Source organism: Alligator mississippiensis, chromosome 13, assembly GCF_030867095.1.
Source record: "Alligator mississippiensis isolate rAllMis1 chromosome 13, rAllMis1, whole genome shotgun sequence".
NCBI lineage: Eukaryota > Metazoa > Chordata > Crocodylia > Alligatoridae > Alligator > Alligator mississippiensis.
In genome coordinates, this window is record NC_081836.1 from 30,504,889 (window position 1) to 30,518,119 (window position 13,231).

The 13,231-nt window shown below is 46.4% G+C and overlaps 1 protein-coding gene and 1 long non-coding RNA gene across 2 annotated transcripts in view; both read right to left on the minus strand.

Moving 5' to 3' along the window:
• The window catches only part of PPL (periplakin), a 56,585-nt gene extending 44,785 nt beyond the window's left edge, over nucleotides 1-11,800 (minus strand). The window contains exon 1 of the mRNA XM_006262870.4: nucleotides 11,572-11,800. Within this exon, the coding sequence (XP_006262932.1) occupies nucleotides 11,572-11,633 (62 nt within the window). The 5' untranslated portion in view covers nucleotides 11,634-11,800. The remainder of the gene's footprint in view (nucleotides 1-11,571) is intronic.
• On the minus strand, nucleotides 2,148-6,681 carry LOC132244654 (uncharacterized). The gene is made up of 3 exons (XR_009456356.1): nucleotides 4,458-6,681; nucleotides 2,682-2,730; nucleotides 2,148-2,599 (listed from the first exon to the last, which is right to left on the minus strand). It is a non-coding gene; the product is annotated as an uncharacterized LOC132244654 (long non-coding RNA).
• Nucleotides 11,801-13,231: the final 1,431 nt, after the last annotated feature.

Sequence of the window (13,231 nt, forward strand, 5' to 3'; positions counted from 1 at the left end):
GATCTCTATGGCTGCCCTACATGCCATACATTTGTTAATCATCCCTGGAAGACCTTTATTAACATTCCTTCAAGCAGAAGCTCGAAGTTGTCTCTAAGAGCTCTGGCTACCCCAGTCTCTCTCCGTAGCAGCCATCTCAGCATTTCAGCTGTTATGAACTTGGTTATAGTTTCCTTCCTACCGTAACACCTGTCTTATACTACAGGAAGGCTTAGAATCTTAGCTGGGGCCTCAGGGGCCTTGTGTGACATTAAGTGCTCTATAAGTAAAAGACTATCTCTGCTTCAAGAAGTCTTGTATTCACATAGCTGAGATAGACAAAGGAAGTATTATCAACATCACTGGTTTACAGAAGGGAAACAGAGATGCCAAGAAACTAAGAGACTTGCCCAACATCAGCTGCAGTCTAGTAGAGCTTAGAACCGAACCCAGATAAACAGAGTCCCCAGCTTGTGCCTTAACACAAGACCGCCTTTCCTCTCTGAGACCACGGAGGGTGGCTTTTGCTGCAATAGTCCCATTTCCTTGCCCCAGTCTGGCTTTGTAAACATAGGAGAGAAAGGGAAGAAAGCATTCACAGGGGGAGAAATGTGCCAGACCTTGCTTGTGAGTATCAAAAGTTCTCAAAGTCAAACACAACAGAAGAGAGCTGGTGTCGGGCATGGGATTCCCTTCTTTGGAGGGGCATCGTCATGGAGAATTGAGACTGGAGTACAGTAATGTAAGACTAAGGTAAATATGTGGGGGTGAAGCTGGGGTGGTATGGGAAGGACTGGGGGGAAGACTGAAGGTAGGTAGTGGGAAAGTCTTTGTTGAGTGTCCTCTAGTGAATCCAGGGAAGAAGAGCCCTGTGTGAAAGTGAAATCTTGTGGATGAACAATTTATCTGCACCTGAGAATGTACCAACTGCACTATGCCAGGCAGACCAGTTCACTGTGTTTATGCCAAATAGTGGTTAAATAATATGAGCGTTGCAAGGTTTAATACTGCTTCTGTTCTTCTGGTTGTTCCATTAGAACTTTTAAGCAAAGAGCATTTCATCCTGAGTCATCTGAATGGAGAAGAGTTGAGCTTGGAGACATGGATGTGGGTGCTGGAAGGGGTGTGTTGCTTTTTTTATGAAGGATTTGCACTGTGCAGCTACTCCACTATGTGGGGTTGTATCTGGACCTTCCTTACTGCACAGCAGGGATGGGGCAGTCAGGGCACAGCCAGCCACAAAACCCATAGTGTCAAATGTAGTCACAGTCTTTTTGGAGCAGATCAGCGGTATGTGCAATGCTGGAATGCAGCAGTCCTAGTGTACTTGGACCTCCTACCTTGGCTGGCCTCATGCTTTATCTCAGAAGGCTCCAAGTAACTGTAACCCACAGCATATGATACCCACACCACACAACTGTAACTTGTGCCACATAATACCAAGATCCCATGCTATATACACATTGGCTTTCTGCACTGGGTTCTCAATGCGCATTCACTTAAAGTAATTCTTTTTCTAGTTAGCTTTCCCCCCTCTTCTGGTTGTCCTATGTTGTGTCCATCCTGAACTGCCAACACTGATAGGGTATGAAAACTGATCCACTCTGTCCATGCTATCTTGTTTAACAGTGCCTCAGTTTCCCTCAGCATGGTAGAAACTGCAGCTTCAAATAGCTGACATCCAGTGCTCAGGGTGCTACTTGTTTCAAATGTAAGACATTAATTAGTTTCTACAGTAGGATAAATCATGAGCATCTATACAGGACAACAGAGTTCCTCTGACATAACTGGTGTAATGACAGAAGAATCGACCCCCTTCTGCAAAATTTGTTCAGAAAGTACCTAAAATTTTGGTAATTTTTGCTTTCTATAATCGGGACAGAAAGGTTTCACTGTAATGGGTCAGGGGGCACGTGGAATTTACTCAGTGTAAAGACTGAATGCGTAACTGATTCTAAATGCATTGGGACACTTGGCTCATACTAGTAAACTGGCAGATTAAAATAGCTTTAGGACTAGGGCAGACTGAAGAGATGCTCTAGCAAACTTAGTTTTCAACCTCTGGTCTATCCTTGTCCTCAGGTAAATGTACAGCTAAAATACTGCTGCTGAAGTAATGTAACTGGAATAGTTCTTGAAAGAAAAATAAATCTACTTGACAGCAAGACTGACTCAAACATAGACATTTAGCTAGAAATGGAATAGGTATATAAGGAGTATGCCTGGCTCATTAATATTCTGCAACCACTCAGAAAATACAAGTATTGGGGGAAAAATACTATGTACTGTAGAGTTATGTCTTATAAATTTTTTTAACATTGATTTAACTCAACAACACAGTGGCTGTAAGGGATCTTGGAGTTATTGTTGACTCCAGGATGGACATTAGCCGCCAATGCAAGGAACCGGTCAGTAAGGCTAACTGCACCTTATTGTGCATCTACACATGCATCACAAGCAGGTCCAGGGAGGTGATCCTTCCCCTCTATGCGGTGCTGGTCAGGCCGCAGTTGGAGTACTGCATCCAGTGCTGGGCGCCGCACTTCAAGAGGGATGTGGCTAGCATTGAGAGGGTCCAGAGGAGGGCCACTCGCATGGTCAGGGGGCAGCAGGCCAGGCCCTACGAAGATAAAGGTCTTGAATCTATTCAGTCTCCACAAGAGAAGACTGAGAGGGGATCTGGTGGCCATCTATAAACTCACCGGAGGGACCAGCAGAAAATAGGTGAGGCTCTGTTCCCCCGGGCACCACCTGGGATAACAAGGAATAACGGCCACAAATTGATAAACAGTAGGTTCAGGCTTGATATCAGAAGGCATTACTTTACGGTTATGGCTGCCAGGGTCTGAAATGGGCTCCCAAGGGAGGTGGTGCTCTACCGTACCTTGGGGGTCTTCAAGAGGAGGTTTCTGTGCAGATTTTGCAGCATTGGATTATATTTGTATCCAATGGGCTAAAATCTTTGCTAACTTAAACCCAGTGAACACCCTTGGAAATCAGTGACTTGATTCTCCTGTCATTCATGAAAGTTTTATGAAGGTGTAATTCCACTGATTTCTCTGGGGTTACCCTGGTTTACAGAAGTCTGAGTAGAGGTAGACTTGTGGCCCTTGACTCTGGTGTGGTTTGTTCACAAAGGGAGTAAGGGTAGGATTTAGCTCAAGATCTCTAGTGTCATTTGCCACTGTTTGAAACTTGGAAGAACATTTAGATCCTGAGGGCCTTACCCAAAGCACCCCGTAGTCAACAGGAGTATGTCCATTGTTTTTTAATGGGCCTTGGGCTAAGGCCTAAAGGCTAGGCTTACATTTGGAAAGCAGAATCTGTAAATGTTTCTGTGCAAGGGTCCAGACAGGCAGCTTTGACTCACTGGGCAGTGTGTGCTGTTGGTCCCCACTCTAAATCAATAACCTGTTCCCATCTTAATTACAGAGTCTAACTCTAGTTCAAACTACAAAGCCTGGTACCTGCAGTTGAAGGGATGGCTGGTGCCAACTAGAGGTACACGCATACACTGGTCCCATATCAGATCAGCACCAATATAAGGAGAATTGACAGTATTGGAGCATTGGGGTTTCTTTGGGTGATGTGGCTGATAATGCGTCCAGCTGGTAAATCTGTTGTAGTGGGAAGGGGTGTGGGGGGGCAGATCAAGGCCCCCACGGTAAGGGAGGGAGTGGGGCTGGGGCAGGGGCAGGCACTGCATAGCCAGGGCGGACTGCTGCTGCTGCTGCAGACTGGGGCCGAAGGTGGTGCTGGGGTCTTCCTGGGGGGCTGGACTCGCTGTGCTCAGGGCGGACAGCAACAGTGCTGGGAAGGGGGTTTGGCAGCCTACAATTAATTTTGGGGAGGCTGCAGCCACTCTCCCATAGGCCCCCTCCCAGTGCCTCTGCTGCCTGCCTTGAAGGCAGCCCAGCCCCCCGCTGGGAAGAGCCTGGGGCTGCCCAGCTGCATATCAGAAATTGGACTGGTATCAGCTGATATGGATAGTTAAAAATCAGCCATTGGTATCGGCCCAAACAAGCTCTATTAGCGCACCCCTAGTGCCAGCCAAGCTGGAGACTATAGCATCATAAAAAAGTAGGGCTGGAAGGGACCTCACAAGGTCATCTAGTCCATTCCCCTGCTCAAAGCAGGATCATCTCTGACTAAACCATCCTGGCTACGTATCTGTCCAACCTGCTCTTGAAAACTTCCAGGGATGGAGATTCCACAATTTCTCTAAGTAGCCTGTTCTAGTGTTTGACCACCTTTGAGGAGGAACTTTCTAACTACATCTCCAACCTAAATTTCCCCTGCTGAAGCTTGAGGCCATTGCTCCTCATCCTGTCTCCCTACAGTTAGGGAGAAAAGCCCATCTCCATCCTCTCTGTAATCACCCTTCAGGTATTTGAAGACTGTTACCAAATCCCCCCTCAATCTTCTCTTCTTTGGGCAAAATAACCCTAGGTTTTTCAGCTTTTCCTCATAAGTCTTACCTCTGAAGCCCCTAATCATTTTCTATTGCTTTGTGCTGGACTCTTTCCAATCTGTCCACATCCTTCTGGAAGTGTGGGGCCCAAAACTGAACACAGTACTCCAGGTGAGGCCTCACCAGTGCTGAATAGAGCAGAAGAATTTCTTCCCTTGATTTGCAGGTGAGTCCTGTTAATAAAACCCAATATGCTTCTGGCTTTTTGGCAACAAGTATTGTATTCAACACAGCAGATCCTGACTTGGGGAATCTATTCTCAGTGCTGCAAAAGAAATATGCCATATATTTATCCCATGTGCAAGAGTGACTGGAACCACATATTAACCCAATTAGGTGAAATAGCCACAGGCAGGGTATTTCCTGGGGAATCAATAACTGAATCTTCTGGCAAATTGCTTTATGCAGGAACTGCTCCAGCTTGATTAATTACTGCTGGAGCTTTTACTCAATTATCTACTGTTTTGCAGACCTGCCTGGAAGTTTTACCCAGGTGTGGGTGTTATTGAACAGCAAACTCCTTAAACCTGCCCACTCCCACAGAAAAAGCAGCTTCAAAGATCAGGGTGAGGCTAGGCTCTGATTGCATCTACAGGACCATGAGCAAAGAGTTGTTTGGCTGACTTTCACAAAGTCACTCTGCCTTTACACAAGTATAACCGAAGCAAAGCACAGGACTAGGGAGCAGGAACTCCCAGGGGCTGTACCTTACTCTAAGGGTGGCTCTTACTAGCTTCTTGCACAAGTCACTTAACCTGTCTTGCATACATTTCCCCATCCCTCTCTGATGAGGATACCATTTCTGGACTGTGGGAGTGTTCTGTGGGTACATTACTGTGGTTACATACAGAAATTAGCAAATTGATTGGTCAATGTTCCAGCCTAATAACCACAACACTGCCTCTTGCAAGTAGATACACTTGAGAGTCCAGCTTCTGTCCAGATGCTGCTCTCAACAATACTGTAGAGTGCCCAGTACCTAATGAAGTTCTTTCGTTACCCAAACGCCTTGCTTATTGAACTTGCATGCTTGACCAACAGACCGTAATGTTTAATGTCCACCCCTTGTGATGATGAAGATAAGTATAAACGGATCTTTGATGTCTGTCTGAATGTACTGGTATCCTAAACCAATGATTCCCAACCAGGGTGCCCTGAGATCCTTTCAAGGATGTTGTGAGGTGCCACACAATGCTACTGTTAGATGTGCAAATGTGTTTCGCAAGATAAAACCAGAGATTTCAAATTGGATTCCACAGTGTTAAAACCATGTTGACTTGTTGTGGCCTTTCTAAGTTACTTGCAGCAGAGCTGCTCTATTGCTTTTCTGTAGTGTTTAGTGAAAACTAAGAGCTGGTGTTTTGTCAAGGGGTTGTCTTGTATCTAAGGAAGTTGAGAACCTAAAATAATAGCTCTGAATCAAGTGAGAACTGTTCCTGTTCATCCCAAAGTTTTGTTAACCCAGAAGCATAATGGTTAACAGTTTAAGGTCAATGCTGCCAATCATTTCAGAAGAAACATCAAACTAATGTACCCTGCTGTTACCTTTGGTGGTGGCAAAGGGGCAACAGCCAACTTGTTGCTCTCAAGATTTGTCAGGGAGGTGAATGGAGAATTGACTTCATATCACCCATTTAAAATCACCTCCACTATCATCACCACTATCCAAACTTAGCAGGGAGGGGAAGAAGAGATGCTTCCCCTTCCCCCGCAAAGGCAAAGCTTTCCTTTCGTACTGCATGCTTGGATTTCAGAAGATCCAAGATGATCTCCGTTCTTCTTACTAAGACTTGCTGGGTCTGCCTGCTGCCTCACAGCATGCAGCCTCACAGCATGCAGCTGTGTGTCTCACCACCTTGATCTGGCACAGAGTAAAGTGAATATGAGAATAAAGAACCAGGCCAGAGGCACAGTGGGACTGACATTGAGCTGGAGCTCTCTTCTGCTGTCACATACGAAGCAGGACCTTGTGGAAAGAACAGATAAGATCCTGTACTTTCTAGTCCATTTGAGTCTTTGCATAAACTTCAGAGGATGCTTGATCGGACCCTGTCTTCTGTCCTTGTCGGGCTTCTAATGAGAAGTGGTAATCAATTTACTAGCCAGCCCACTTCTGGTTTCTCTCTTTTTTTTAAAATCATGATGAGAAACACTGCTTGGAACAATAAATGTTCTGTTCTTGTCAACAGATCATAATGAGCTTGGATTACCCAAATTAGACTTAATTTGTGAGATATCCTGCAAAGCACGTTCAAAATAGAGCACATATGCGTTTCCTGCAGACAAAGCTCTGTGCAGGGAGAAGTGAGCAGTAATGAATTCTAGATCTCTCCCCTCAGTCCCCTTTGTGTTAGCAAATCACAGGACTCCAGATCTAGCTCTGGATCAGAGCTGTTGATCAGTGTCTTCTGCTGAATGGGTTCTGCTTTTGGGGATAATACTTTATTCTTTGTAGTTTTGAATTGCCCTTAACAGCCAGGAGTATATATCAGTTAGCACAGAGGTATCTATGGGAGCACTTAAAGCCATGGTTGAGATTCTTACAGCAAAACAGCATGGTGGTGGTGGGGAATCATTTCCACAAGTTTATTTTTCTGTGTGCAGTCTGTTTTATATAGGCTTCTTGGCCTCTGAATTGTCTATCTGCTTTCCTCCCAGGGATGTTCCTCTGTGGATGTTCAAGCCAAGAAAGACCTGGGGCTTGAGGGTCAATCACCAGACTGAGCTCAGAGATGACTCAGGGAGCCACTCCCAGCTGGCAGCTACTATGTGCAGCTGAGCTTAGTAAAACTGAGCACCTTAAAGGAAATCAGTGTTACCTTCAGAGGAGAGTAAGGCAGGGACTGGTGTTGGTTGTGTGTCAGGGAAGCCCAGGGAAACTAAGGTTGCACTCTGACCTCCCTGTTCTGAGCACTGCCTGAATGGGATGTGCAGTGTAGGTAATCTTTCTCATGAAGGGCTTGCTAGATGGAGTTACACCTGAATCCCTGCACTACAGCCTGAACCAGAGAGGAGGATGTTGGTTCCAGACTGAACTGCTGAGCCTCTGTCCCTCTCCTCTCAGTCCCTTGAACCTTGCAATGGGATGAGAAGTAGTTACTGACACTGTCTCTAAATGACACCAATGCTGTCAGCAGGGACAGTACTTTCATTTTGCTACTGGAAGACGTTTCTGGACATCACTAAATCTATTGCTCATACATGGGGCTGTAGCCTGTGGTTCTCCCTTGCCAAAGGAAGGTCTTTCAATGCGAAGCAGCAGTGAGCAGGTTAGTTGCCTGTGTTCAGTGGCTCTGGTGAGGCAGGCTGCAGGCTTGGGCAAGTTACATGTGCAGCTGATCACTTTTGTGAGCTACAAGCAGGCAGTGGGTGGGGATGTGTAACCAAGACAAAATGAGAACTGACCAAAACCTTCACTTGCAGGTTGACTGAGGTTTCAGAAGCTGGGAAAAGATGAACATGGCTCCCCCTAGCCTCTGCCTCACATTTATTTTCCTGGCTCTTTACTTCATAGTTTTCGGGGAAGGCTAGAAGGAAATAGAGCAGGCATGGCTTCCAGAACTTCCAGCCTGCCTGGGAGTAGGAAAAACTATGACTCGACTTGACTCTGACTTCACTTTCCAGGCCAGGTGTGCCTGCTCAAGAGGGCTGGCTAGTTTGGAGAAGCTGTTAAACTTCTGGGTGCTCATCTGAATCAATAATAATGTCCCAGCCTTTGGAAATTCACCCATCCCTCAATCTGACTTGCAAATGATGATTTTGTTTGAAGCCTGGATGCCATCCAGATTTCCTGCCCTTTGCTACAATGAATCATTCAGCCTGAATGGCAGCCTAGCCTTTTCTGTTGGGAATTTTAGCATCTTTTCCATTTTAGCAATGTTCTTTCATGCACTGCCTTTAACCCTGTTATCCTTTTGGCCTTGTGAAACATTAACACATTTACTTGTTTTTTAAGCAGACCTAGAACAATAATAGGAAAGGATTCTGAGTTGCTTATTCAGGGATGACTCTCCTTGAAGCCCATGACTTGAAGTAGTGGAAGTGAAGATGCTTTTAGCTTATATTGCACTTCGAAAGAAAACGTAACTCTCCTTATCAGCCCTACTGTGAGGCTTGTATCAAGGGAACTTCTGTCAAACACAATAACACTGGAAAGGAATAATGCCATGAAGCTACCAACACCTACAGAAAAGGGACTGGCCTAGGAAGAAAGGATTTAGTCTCTCTTTGGTTGGTTAGTTAGCTTGCCAATTGTGACTGCCCTATTAACTGTAGGTTGTGCTATCCCCATGAACAACTCAGTGTCTTCATTTAAGTCCATCTCCTGTCCAGTCGCAACCAGTCTTCATCTCCTTTATAAACTCACTTGGCCTAACCATGCTGTCTGCGTGCGTTGTTCTAATCAAAACTTCCCCAGGTGTGTTTTTCCTCTTTCAGGACAAAGGCAGCTCATGTAACAAACTTCTAGAGAAAAACAAAGTGAAGGGAGAGCATTTCTCTCTAATTGGGAGCTGTGAAGCTGCCTTATTTCCTCACAGGAGCTAGTATCCCCACGTGGAATGCAAAGGCAGCAATTTCCATCAGGCACCAGGTATCATGTGGTCCCTTCTGTGAGTGCCCTCTCTGCTGGCACTGTCTGTGCATGCAGGCCAGCAGTAAGCGCAAATCTCTCTCCCTGCATTTCTAATTATTGCTTCCTTAGTGTGAATGGGAGTAGTTAGCCAAGAGTGTCATCTAACTCCAATCTAAGATGGACCTCACACCCCTTTGTTTGGCTTGGCTCCGCCTTGATTCATTTTTCAGTTGGCTGGTGCAATGCAACCACACCTGGCCAGCTGTGACTATGTGGGACTGCCCACCTCCTGCTGACAGTCATTATCAGGCCTCCTGAAGAAAGGTGTAACTGAAGCTGCTGAGACAGGGTACCTCTCAGCTGGTTCCTGCCTATTCCTTTTGAAGTGGGGTGTGTGGTTCAGGTAATGCATGAGGCCTGAGCAGGCACAGATGTGGGGGCTGTTCCAAGACTCCACCCTAGATGGAGAACAGACCCTTTAAAAAAGAAATCACTCCCCAGCCGTAGGCTTGTTGTATCTCACCAGGCAGTCGCTGAGGAGGCTGCAGAGGTTCCAAGAACAGTCACTTTTCCAAATAACAATAGAGCAAAACAGTTTCCATTTAACTTTGCTTGCAGTCTCTGGAGGGCCATAAGGCATGCTCAGGAATGGACTCCCCTGCTAGCATGGAAATGCTGAATGTGCCTGGCAATGCAAGAAAGAAAAGGAAGCCCAGCAGAGCTCTTTGACAGGCTGAAAATTAGAGAGAGGGTATCTGGAGAAAAGAGATTAGAGGGTGGGGGAAGGAATCCAGGAATGGGAGAGGGAGGTGTGGCTGGTGGGGTAGAGGCTGTGCAGGGACGGGAGCAGAGGACAGATGGCTTCTATAGCATGGGATGTTCTAGAGGGTGGGCAAGGTGCAGGATAGCAGAGGGTGCAGTGTCACCTCTTGACCCCCTGTGTACATGTCCAGAGGTCTTCCCACTGCTGTGGGCCTCAGTGCCAGGGAAGGTGGGATGATGTCTGTAACCACTGAGAAACAAGAAGGGGCCTAAGGGGGAGAGGGATTACTGAGGAGACCTCACAAAGCATTGGGCAGACACCATGGTGCAGCCGAGGCCAGGCCAGTCTCTCCATAGCCAGGCAATGGGCACTTTGTCTTATCTGCACTTCCAAATAACTTCCTTCTTTCCCTTGCTCAGCAGGGCCTGTCCCTGATAATGGTAGTCAGAAACTGGTCGGCAGCTGCCCAGAGACTGAGTGCCTTCCAAAGGCATACCTGCCCTTGCCATTGAAATCCCAGCTGCGCCAGTATTTGACTTCAGTTGTCTGGATGAACCAAATACTGTAGTAGGAGGGCTTGGGGCCAACCCATTTTCTTTCTGGCTTTTTACCCTTTTATTACATTTTAGCAGTTTTCTAAACAAAACAAAATAAAGCAAGGCATTGGGATGCTCTGTTTCAGAAATGTTATATTTCACCTTTCTTTTTTACTCCTGAAAATTGTCTCCCTTTTCTCCTGGCCAAAAGCTTACTTGCAAGTGCCTGTTGAATTCAGCTAATTGTACTGACCCCACCCCAGCTGCATTTTTCGGCAACCTGCCCAAGACTTCTGTAGACAGAAGATGACCCATCCTTGGGAAGTAGGCACGCAGGTTTACCACACAGCAGGCTAGTGACGCAAGGAGAGCTTGCTGCTAAAAGAAGCTACTGGCAGACTCTTTGCCAAGAGTAGATGGGGCCTGATCTTGTTCACTGCTGAATACCTTCAGGTTCTTTTGAAATCAACAGGAACCTGAAACCAATCAGTCCTTTACAGCATTGGGCCTTAAGTCTCTGCTGGTGGGGCTACATGATGATAGCGGCCCTTGGTCCAGGTAGCACCAGTTGATGCTTTAGTTGCCCTACCTCTTGATTTCATGAGTACCGTTGCTAGTGCTGGCACTGGCTCCCAGTGGGTGTTTCCCACTTGGCACAGTTTCCTTGTGCATGGAATCCATTAATTCCTGTTTATCAAATCAACATGGGTTGCTGTTTTAATCTGGACACATTGAGACATGTTATTCTGCCTCAGAATTGGCCAGTTCTTGGAGAAGTCAATAAACTGCATGCTTGGATGGCAAGGGGAGGAAGAGGCGCCACGCCCTGAGGAGTTCAAATAATTCTGGAATGTGCTAACAATTCCAGCAAGTTAATTATTTTGTTTAAAGTCAGGAAGAGTAAGGAAACAGCAGCTGCACTGTCCTACCCTGGGCAACTTCAGAGAAGCTGCATGTGCTGCAACCTGCTCTCTTTCTCCCATGCTGTGCCCTGTAAAAACATATTGCTTTGTACTTTTCAGCTGCCTGGCACAGCACCTGTTCTCGCTCTGGTCACACAGCTACCGCTCTGCTTTGTTGTACTCCTTCCCTGCATTAGCAGCTCTCCAAGGAACAGCTAGAAACTAGCTACTTATTTACCCTGTAATCTGCACCTTCCCCATTCATGGGGAGAGAGAGTCCGGCTGCTACATGCTGAAGCAGCTGGTTGTGCAAGCATCCTAGAATGAAAGTGCACAGCAGTACTCACGTCTTCTTCTGCATGGTGGGGCTGTATTTCCCTTTGTTTCTTTTCCTGAAGAGAGAGTTCATCGTGACTTCTGTGCCAGCAGCTGCCTCAGTGTGAAACGGTGTTGGCTGGCAGTTCCTTCCTTAACTGGCTCTCTGTAAATCCTTTAGATACTTATTGGAAAGGAAGGAACCAGCCAAGCTCGCAGCTGCCTTCCACCCTGCTCCCTGTCACTACTACAGGGAGTGTGAGCTCTGTCTGCTGAGCTGGGTAGGGCTCTCCCAGAGAAGGTGGTGCTTACCTAAAACACATGTCACAGGCACAGGCGGAGCTACATGTGGTTCCCCAGACAGTAACCTCTGCTCCAGGCAAGAGCAAAGTCACATTGAGCAATCTAAATCCCTGTGTGAATGTGTGTGTGAAGGTCAGAGCTTACAGTCCCTAGCTGGAATTAACCATCCTGGTCTATTGACTGTGTTATTGTTCAGAGGGGCTCAAAATAGGGTAGGGATTGAGCTGCTCTGAAATACACCCCAGAAGCCAAGCCAAGGAGGGAAAACTAAGCCTGACCTGGGGGGGCACATAACATATGCCTGGGTAGCTGCCTGGAACTGTGCCTACTAATAGTTAGACCAGTCAGATCTGTGATACAGATAGACATATACAGGCTAGCTGTAATCCGGTGATACTAAACTGAGGTGCTATGGCACTCTACAATACCATGACAGCCTGTTAAGGGTGCTGTGGGATGTTGTATAATATTAACACTGTGAAGTGTGCAAACAGTTGCACATGATGCATAAGATAAACTTAGAATCCACAAAGTCAAAATTTCTCTACAACAAATGAACCGCTCTATTATTTTTCTGTAGTTAAAGCACAAGTGAAAGCAAATAGCTGGCATTTTCCAAGGGGTCATTGAGCCTAAATAGTACAAGAACCACTGATGTAATCCAACAAGACAGGAACAGGTAACCGGAACACAGATAACTGTGGTGGCAGGGGCTTCAGCATCAGCAGGGCAAGCTAACCTGGAACTGTAGGGACTTCCTTGGCCACCTGAACTTCACTTGCCTCTGGCTTGGTGTATGTGTATACACATGTCATTGTCCTACCACCAGGCTGCATATAGTGGGAATGGCTGACGGTAAGTGACTAAGGTCTGTGTGTGCTGCCAGGGCTGAAGTCCTGGGTTCAAATATGGGGGGGGGGGGTAGTAAATTAGTTAAAGAAGTAGGGGCTGATGATAGGAGAAGATCTGACATATATAGCCACAGGGACATGGGATTACTCAGGAGAGCTCTTGGAGCTCTGATAATGTCCCCCTTTTATGTCTCCCTGGGTACAGAGCACTAGTGAGTTTTAGGAAGGACTTGAATGGGGAGCAAGAGGCAGGTTGGTTTGAGAAGGTGTCCCCAGGAACATACCAAGGCTCTGGCTGATAAGGCATAATAATAGTGATTAACATGTAGCCCTTTGCACCAGTATCATTAGCCACATTGTTTTCTGATGGGGAAACAGAAGGGCTGAGTGAATAAGTGACTTGCCCAAGGTTATGCTGTGAATCAGTGACAAAGCTTGGGATAAACTCCAGGGCTAGGGGCAGATGTTGCACATAAACTGATTTAAATGATCAGAAACTGGTTTAAACCTGTAACAGAACAGAAGCTCAATGCACATA